Source organism: Etheostoma spectabile, chromosome 11 (genome assembly GCF_008692095.1).
Source record: "Etheostoma spectabile isolate EspeVRDwgs_2016 chromosome 11, UIUC_Espe_1.0, whole genome shotgun sequence".
Taxonomy (NCBI): Eukaryota; Metazoa; Chordata; class Actinopteri; order Perciformes; family Percidae; genus Etheostoma; species Etheostoma spectabile.
Window position 1 is genome coordinate 10,963,271 of NC_045743.1, and position 9,230 is coordinate 10,972,500.

At 40.9% G+C, this 9,230-nt stretch overlaps 1 protein-coding gene and 1 long non-coding RNA gene across 3 annotated transcripts in view; one reads left to right on the forward strand and one right to left on the reverse strand.

Moving 5' to 3' along the window:
- Nucleotides 1-616: 616 nt before the first annotated feature.
- Nucleotides 617-9,230, reverse strand: part of trpm2 (transient receptor potential cation channel, subfamily M, member 2) — a 19,948-nt gene continuing 11,334 nt past the window's right edge. The window contains exons 20-33 of one of the 2 annotated variants that reach the window (XM_032529034.1): nt 7,872-8,043; nt 7,302-7,482; nt 6,258-6,439; nt 5,679-5,811; nt 4,040-4,127; nt 3,730-3,814; nt 3,504-3,643; nt 3,338-3,402; nt 2,977-3,006; nt 2,792-2,878; nt 2,603-2,681; nt 2,408-2,509; nt 888-1,004; nt 617-733 (exon numbers count right to left, since the gene is read on the reverse strand). In XM_032529034.1, coding sequence (XP_032384925.1) covers nt 617-733; nt 888-1,004; nt 2,408-2,509; nt 2,603-2,681; nt 2,792-2,878; nt 2,977-3,006; nt 3,338-3,402; nt 3,504-3,643; nt 3,730-3,814; nt 4,040-4,127; nt 5,679-5,811; nt 6,258-6,439; nt 7,302-7,482; nt 7,872-8,043 — 1,578 coding nt within the window. Of the gene's footprint in view, nt 734-887; nt 1,005-2,407; nt 2,510-2,602; nt 2,682-2,791; nt 2,879-2,976; nt 3,007-3,337; nt 3,403-3,503; nt 3,644-3,729; nt 3,815-3,926; nt 4,128-5,678; nt 5,812-6,257; nt 6,440-7,301; nt 7,483-7,871; nt 8,044-9,230 lie in introns of those variants that run through there. The other variant, XR_004334025.1, reaches the window with a different exon arrangement.
- On the forward strand, nt 1,133-2,412 carry LOC116697713 (uncharacterized). Its single transcript, XR_004334036.1, has 3 exons — nt 1,133-1,185; nt 1,451-1,454; nt 2,232-2,412. It is a non-coding gene; the product is annotated as an uncharacterized LOC116697713 (long non-coding RNA).

Here is a 9,230-nt window from a genome sequence, read left to right on the forward strand (position 1 = left end):
ATAGTGGAAAAGAATTCAGAAAAAAAAAACCTTTCCCCAATGAAAGCAGCATGGCCAAAAATAAAAAATACCCATTACAATGAAATCCCTGCTTAAAACTTTAAAGGGAAAAAACAGATGCTTTGCAACAAAATGATCAAATAAAATTCCTTCCCGATTTTTCGTAAGTCATGTATGCTTATTATAGGTTATTCCCTTTTAAATGCATTTTGATTGAGCTGGATCTTTTTTAATTATTTAAATAGGGGAATGTTGGACATTTTCATTCAAAACCAATACATCATTTTTTTTTACAGTACTGTGGAAAATGTACTGAAAAATAACTACCTATTTGCTTTGAAATTTTTGGGGGGTAAAGTATAAGTACCATAAATTGAACACAAACCTAACCAAGGTATTTATTTCATGTTATGACTCACTTCCGGGTGTGGCTAAAAATTTGGTTTCGTCCATGGAAATTTGGGCATTTGTTAAAAAAAATTCACAGCACAAATGGGGTTTGGTGTTGATTCAAGGCTTCCGGGGTTCAAAGAATTTCCCTTAACAAAAAGGGCCCCCCAAAAAGGCAGAAAAACCGGGATGGAAGGCACGTGTAGAGCTACAGCATCGTTGAACATCAAAACTTCCTGTTGTGCCGCTCAGCAACCTTCCTTAGAGACTCTCTTTGGTTTGAGTTAAGTCTGGTTTTGCCGCTCACCTCCCACCACTGAAGAGCGCCATGGCTGCTCGCTACCTGAGCCAGAGATAATCACAAAACAATGATAAGTAATGCTGTGTTCACTGTAGTGCGGAATCATGACCTGAACTTCGTCTCCCAAATTCAGAGGAAACAAATAATGCAGCAGTCAAGTTCTTCCTGTAAAACAATCAGAGAATAATGTTCTCACCATACTGTTGATGTCTTCCATCACCTGGCTCATTCTGTCCAGGTGAATGTTGAGGACGGTGGTTTCCACCCAGGCGTTATCTGTGTTCCTGCAGTCATCCACATAGCCCTCAAACACCTAAAACACAACAACTGCATGTTAGAATCAACAAGGTTCCTCAATGTCTGAGTCAAGAGAAGCATGTTTAAATGATCAGTCATCCAACTAATTTAATTGCTAAACACTAATCAAATCAACAGGTTTGAGTCCTTACAAGAGCCTTTTCTAAATGTAAACAGTTTAGTAGTAGAAGACTTTGGTGTGATCAAATATTGGAGATTGTCAGAGAAAGTCTTCTTGCTTTTGTTGACCCCGTTTATATCAATGAGGATAGGCTAAATAAAAGAAACACCTCTCAGTATAATAAGGCAAGGAAGTTCAATAGCACCACAAACTGTAGCTTCCCAAATGATCATACAGTTCAGTACAGTATCATACAGATTATACAGTTGAATCACCACCTCTCTAAAAAATTGGAAGAAAAACTGAACATAACACCTTCATGAAGGGAGGACATATTGCAGGACTGTTCTATTAGACCACATCAGTTATTGATAGGGGACTATCCAGCTACAAAGTGATCCCCATTAACCTAGAGACTATGTATGATTCCCAATGAAGTCCATAAGTCCTCTCAGATCTTATAGATAATGGGCCACACAGGGGCGGCTGTGGCTCAGTGGTAGAGCGGTTGCCTGCCAATCGGAAGGTTGGTGGTTCGATCCCCGCCCCTGCAGTCATTGTCGAAGTGTCCTTGGGCAAGACATTGAACCCCGAGTTGCCCCGGTGCTGCGCATCGGAGTGTGAATGTGTGTGAATGTTTATCCGATGAGCAGGTGGCACCTTGTACGGCAGCCCCGGTCACAGTGACGTGATGTGTGTGAATGTATCCTGTAAATGTAAAAGTGCTTTGAGAAGTTGTTAAGACTGGAAAAGCGCTATATAAATACAGCACATTTACATTTAATTGTCCCCAGCTTTTGTCGTGATCAAGCTTTTACTCTCATGGTCTTCTAATTCATGTCTCCCTCAGGAGGTCTGATCAGCAAACTCTGTTGATTGTTTTAAAACTCATCTCAAGACCTAATCATTGTTAAATGCATTTTATAGATGCTTCCTAAACTACATTTGTTTTCATTCTTTAATAATTCTAGCTTGTCTTTGATTTAAATATGTATTCAGATACATATTACTGTTGTTTTACTGACTTTACTACCAGCTTTGTAGTTGACTTTTTCAACAAAATTTACCTGTTACCAGTTGCAAATAACATGCGGCTGCCCCCTGGTGTCTGGCTTCTTCTAGCTGCTTTCTCTAAATTGTTTTAGTGACAAGTGACGTTGTGTTTACATCTCTACCTCATGAATTTATCGTTGCTTTTTATTCCCTGTTGACTTTCTTATTCCTCTAAACTGCCGTCTGTAAACCAAATTGTCCCTTGAAGCTCTATGAGGGCAAACCAAAGTGTTAAACAGACCTACCTTTGTTCCCTCTGATACTTTTGCATTTACTTCTTCATACAGCTTCTTTCCCATGGTTCTAATCAGAGTCACTGGCATGTGATCGGCAGATTGGACAGGTCCCTGATGGTTTCGAAACCACAACAGAAAGGTACGTTTATTGGAACAGCTCAAAAAAGTAAAAACCAGCTGAAGTGAACAAACAGCAGGACTCACCCCAGGTAAAGTCAAGGTTCCCTGGCTTTCATCCCAAACCACCAGGTACTCCAAAACAGATCTCTCGCTATCCCGCCAGCTAAAGACATAAATAATAATAATAATTTAAAGTCATAGATCAGACCGTGCAATCCAGTGGTGGTGAAAAACTTAAAAAATATATATATATTAGGACGTGAGAGGTCCTACCGTGTAAGCACATATTCTGCATTCAGATTTGGACCAAGGTGGTTTAGTGCACCTCGTCCCCTGATGCCTGTCCTCCCTACTGGGTTTCTAATGACAGATCAGATAGGCTACATATCAGACACCAAGGTAAGTAAGGTTACTGTAAGTGCTATTTGATGCCTTGTATATCTTATCGAGTATCATACCTGTAATTATATAAGGCTTCCGAGTCTGATCTGTGAGGTGAAAGAATAAAGAAAACACAACATAAGGAGCTAGGGAGCCTTGTAATGAGATAGTGTACACTGGGTTAGGTCAGAAAGGTTAGTTATTCTTATATATAAAATATATACATAATATAGTACAGTATATCAAATATATTTGTATATAATACTTTTTTTTTTTTGCTTTGAGATGTTTTAAGAAAAAGATGTTTGAGAAAAATCTTGTTATTTTGATTTTTAAAAAAACCCACCTATAATGACCTGTATTTGCTGCACATGTATACAGACACCAAACCTAATAGGAACAACACATTTGTATGGTCTTCTCTTGGTAAAAACATACCCATCTACATGGTCCTCACTGTCTTCAGAGGCGTAATAAGCCGGATTGTATAAACTGAATCTGACCTGAAAAAAGAACACATAAAAACAACACAAATCCAATAAACCATCTTTTTATGCAGTGATGTTGTGAGGACCAGCAGCTGGTGCAAATGTATGTGAAATACCTTCCATGGCACATTCTCGTCAGGCACAGGGAAGCGTGTGATTTTGCTGTTGGGGTAGTAAAGTTGACGGGCGTTCACGTGGAGCCCATCTTCTTTCTCCGTCGTATAAATGTCAGGGGACTCGTCTGTTGTAGTTAATGCTGCAGGGAACGATAAAAGTGAGCGCAATCGAGAAGTTTAGATGTGTAATATCTAATAATGATGAATGAGAAAGTTGGTTGCTGACTTGGGGGTTGTGTTTCTTTTGCTGCAAACCCCTGACATTTCAGACTGTCCATAATCCATTGCAGGGCTTTGGCTGACTGGACGACCTGATGTGATAAAATGAAAGTAGGTCACACACATTGATGATCGCTTATACAACATTCAAAGATGACTGATTTTCCACCGAGGACATCTGGAGAGAAGATTCAACGAACACACATCAAGATGTGCGTCATCTCTTTTCTATATCGTGTATCTTGCACCCACAGCATAGTGTCAAATGTTACAGACACAGGTGCAACATCAGTGATAACCAAAAATCAGGTCACAACCTGCTCCTCTAGTCGAGCCAGTCTTTTCACCATGGCGGCAGAGCTCGTTTCATCTTCCCTCTCCAATCGATCGGTTATGGTGGTAACCCTCAGGAAACAAACAAACACAGTGTGGGTGCCTGGTATTTATTTGAATATAGTTTAATGTTAAATACTCTTTATGTTCAGTCAAAGTAGAATTTGAGCCTCATCCAACCTTAAAGACTTTGACTATGTTGTTGCAATATTAATGTCATAGTTTGTGAAATTTTGCCAAGAGTTAGATGACAAAAATGATACCACTCTTATGTTTGTCTGTTAAATATTAATCTACAGCCTCCAGTGACCTGGTTCAGCACAAAGACCGCAAACAGGGAAACAGCTGGCTCTGTCCAAAAGTAACTAATCTAACTATTTTCTTATTTAAGATTATTTTTTTGGAATTTTTAGACCTTTATTGATAGGACAGCGGAAGACATGAAAGGGGGGAGAGGGAGTTGATCCCGGGCCCACTGCATCAAAGAGTAAACCTCTATATCAGCGCCTGCTCTACCAACTGATCTATCCGGGCGCCCCATCTTCCTATTTTACAGACAAACATGAAAGTGGTATCGATCTTTTCATGTAACTTTTGGCAGGAGAGAAATTACAGTGAGTACATTTCCCAAATGTTGAACAATTCCATTAAACCTGATTTTTGCTGTGGCGGGAAAAAACGCTAAAGGCAGGGGAAACCAAAACAGTAAAGCTGCGGGTGTTAAAACCAAAACAAGACGCTCAAAAGAAATCTCTGTAGGTGTTTCCCTATAACTGACACCTTTTCACTGACACATATTAATTTGAACGATTATTTATACAATAATATCGATTTGGGCGTATATTAAAATGTATTTATCATTTTTTTTCTGACTTTTCCTTTGTTGTTTTTGCTGTAAAAAACTGAATAGTTCTGTATCCCTACAGGACTCTAAGGGCCCTATCTTGCACCCGGCTTGTGTCTTTGCTTGTTTAAGTCCAACGCAGTCGTTAATGTCCCGTCCAGCGCCCACGTCGTTTAAACAGCAAATGCGCCTGCGGCCATCTTTGCTTCCATGGGCGAGCTGGTCTTACAGGGAGGTGTGTTCAGGTGAATTCTTGGCGTATTGCTATCTTGAGGCAGCGAAAGTGATCGTGCCATTGACCAACAAAAACCTGGTCTAAAGTCAATAGCACAGCATTTCATTGTTATTTTTACACACACACACACACACACTCATAGCAATGCGCCAAAGTACAAACCCGCCTGGATGTTAAAGGGAATGGGAGATGACACTGGTTGGTTTATTGCATGTTACACCCAGAACACACATATAAAGGAATGAAAACCCTAAGTACAATCTTTTGAACCATGCGCTCGGCGCACAGACCCTTTTTTCCGCCGTCAAACTAGCAAAAGTGGATTTGGATATGCCCTGAACGCACCTGTGCCCTGCACTTCATGCCGTGCACTTAGATCGTTTAAATAGGGCCCTAAAAGTTCAAATGAAACAATTTTTGGACGTAAAATACCACTTTGCTTCACGACTAAAACATAAATAAGGTGCGACAAGGGGCCTTGCATAGACAGAATTACTCTAGAGGACTGTTGCTACACTGGCATCCATTCCTGTGGGAGTCTTACTTTTGAGCCGTGTCCAGGATGCGTCGCTCCATGCTCTGGCTCTGCTCCTGCTGTGTGGACAGCAGGTATCTGTCCTTCATTAAGGCCTCCCAGGTCAACAGCTCCTCTTCCTCCATCTGAGGAAGCTCGCTCTCTGAAAAACAGCGTCAGATGCTTATTCGCTACCTTATCTAATATTGTGCACGTGTGTGTGCAAAGTGAGCATCAGACCAATATCTGTCATAGCGTTGACTGTGAAGGGGTCAAAAGTCATTGATCAGGAGTGTAAGTGTGGGGGGGGGAGAGAATTGTACCCCCATTGTAAACAAAAAGGTCATAAAGTTCTCAAATGAAAAAAAAAATGCTTGTTTTGCCAATGCATATCTGGGAATATGACCTTATTTCTTTAAGGATTTGACTATATTGATAACAATCTGGTTTATACATGCACCATTGTAATCTGAAATCAGTAAGAATGTAGGTTTATGATAAATAAACTTTTTAACAGAGTGATAAAGCTAAAATTAGAGTGGAAGTTAGCAGCAAATAACCATGAAGTCCACTACTGCAGCAGACCGAGATAAATAAGTCAATACTTACTAAACTCTTTACTTATGATGGGGGGCCTGCACATCAACATGTTCCTGATGAAGAGGTAAAGATGGCTGAAGATGATGAAAGGAGGAGGGGCAGCAGGGCGGCTGTGGTACTCCTTGATTAGCTCGTATCTTTGAAACTTCCATATTCTGTCTGTGTTGTCCTGAACTTTCTGGAATGTAAAGCTGTGCAGGACCACAAAGAGAGATGGAGGATGAAAAGGAAGCAGGGCCTCAAATTAACACCCGACCACCCGCCAAAGGCGGTGAATTTAGCAATTGGCGGGTAACACTGTCAATCTGCTTGCCACATTGGCAGGTAGCCAATGAGAATTGAGTGATTCATTAGTTTTTTTTTCAACTGTTGTTCTTTTACATTTCAAAGAAGTCCGACATTTTGTTGGATTTTAGCTAAAAGTGTAGCGGAACATTACTGGAGTAAAGCCAGCTGAAACGAACAACCAACAAAAAGATGAGCAAGAGTCAAAGAAAAGTAAAAGAAGACGTTTTACTACAAAGTGGACAATTGGCGACAACGGCAAGGTCGGTGAGGGGTTGATTTATGACAGCAGTACAGAACAAATGTACTGCAGTGACTTTTGTGTGTATGATTCAGAGAAAGCTAAGTAAAATCCTTTTGTAAACAAGACTAAAAACTTAAAATTAGAAGCAATTAACGACCACGAGTCATCAAAAAGCCACCTACACACTATACGTTGTAAACTATCAAAGACAGCGCTTACGGAGCAGACCGCTGCGGTCAAGGCACTGTAGTCCATGAAAGCAGCGCCATTGGAGTGGATGCGACTGCTGTTTTTGAACGTTCATGTGATTCCTGCTTTTCACCTTTATGAGGCAAAAAAAGGCTGGTAAAAAGTCAGTGACTGGTCTTCAAAAAAGTAAACTTCAAGCCCTGAAAGGAAGCCCTGGTTATAAAGTGGTATTAAGGTAATATTAGCATAAGTATTATTAGCATATTACCTAAGCTGTTGCAGAGAAAAGCTCAAAATATGATTGAGTTAAGACACACACGTGGTGGAGAACTCACTTGAAGATAGCTATGAGCAGGTTGAGCAGCAGTATGTTGGCAAAGAGCAAGTATATACAAAGCATGATGATGGTGAGCCACTCAGGGAAAGCTGGTGCTTGGTTTTCATTCAGCACCGGACACTTGGGCTTCTGAGGATCGGTGCCATTCATGCTGCAGGAGTTTATGTCAAACGCAGCATCTGCAGAAGGCAAAGAGATATGAGATATGTGGTATACTATCCTAATTCAAACAACAAGGTTAGAGCCTTGTAAATGTCAGTAATTATTAAGTCATTTTACACTTGACAAAACTACAGGTAGTGGATAAATCCAGACAGCGAGCGAGACTGAGTTTTAGTTTTAACGTACACGTTCCAAAACAAGTTCCTTCCTGAAGCCATTTTGCAGAGGCGCTGTCATTGTGTCTGGCACTTAGCATTGCCCAAGATTGCCACTAAACCAGAGCACGTTTGTCTCCCATTCCAGAATGTTGTTTGGACTACCCAGACCTTCCTCCACAGCACTGTGAAAGTAGGTCTGGCAATGCGAGACTACAAAGCAAGTAGTACTATTTTCCATCGCTACTCACAATCAATATTTGTGGGAAAATTCCCAAATATGATGAGGTACGGCTCATAAATTGCCCCGCGGAGAATCCAGTCCAGCCTATTGTCATTGTGGATGAGGATGCCTTGTTTGGCAACACCGTATGCAACCACCCAGATACTCAGCAGGAACATGAAGAAGAACATATCCATCATCTGGGAGACAAACAGACATCAGTCACAGGCTAGAAACATCTGTGGACACATCTGAATACTGCAACCTGTGACACAAACTGTAATGTATGTACAGCAGAGACTTTATATTCTGGTGATTGACTTTTATTGGGCTACATTCTCAAATTCAAAATTTAAGAAACTTGGATTTGTCAGACTACACGTTGCATTAAGCATCTCTTCTGTACATTTAGCAGTGACAAGTTTCAGTATTTAAAAGGTTGCCCTGTTGCTCCTGGTATCATCTCTGCACAGACAATAATTAGGGTTGACTCGCTGTGAGGGAACAAACAGACCAGCTGCAACACTTTTATTTACAGTGAGGAAAATAAGTATTTGAACACACTGCTATTTTGCAAGTTCTCCCACTTGGAAATCATGGAGGGGTCTGAAATTGTCATCGTAGGTGCATGTCCACTGTGAGAGACATAATCCCCAAAAAAAATCCCAATGTATGATTTTTTAACTATTTATTTGTACTATACAGCTGCAAATAAGTATTTGAACACCTGAAAAAATCAATGTTAATATTTAGTACAGTAGCCTTTGTTTGCGATTCCAGAAGTCAAACATTTCCTGTAGTTTTTCACAAGGTTTGCACACACTGCAGAAGGGATTTTGGCCCACTCCTCCACACACATCTTCTCTAGATCAGTCAGGTTTCTGGGTTGTTGCTGAGAAACACGGAGTTTGAGCTCCCTCCAAAGATTCTCTTTTTGGATTTAGGTCTGGAGACTGGCTATGCCACGCCAGAACCTTGATATGGTTCTTACAGAGCCACTCCTTGGTTATCCTGTCTGTGTGCTTCGGGTCATTGTCATGTTGGAAGACCCAGCCTTGACCCATCTTCAATGCTCTAAATGAGGGAAGGAGGTTGTTCCCCAATATCTCGCAATACATGGCCCCGGTCCTCCTCTCCTTAATACAGTGCAGTTCCCCTGTCCCATGTGCAGAAAATCCCCCCCAAAACATGATGCTATCACCCCTATGCTTCACAGTAGGGATGGTGTTCTTGGGATGGTCCTCATCATTCTTCTTTCTCCAAACAGGGTTAGTGGAATTATGACCAAAATGTTCTATTTTGGTCTCATCTGACCACGTGACTTTCTCCCATGACTCCTCTGGATCATCCAAATGGTCATTGGCAAACTTAAGACGGGCCTTGACAT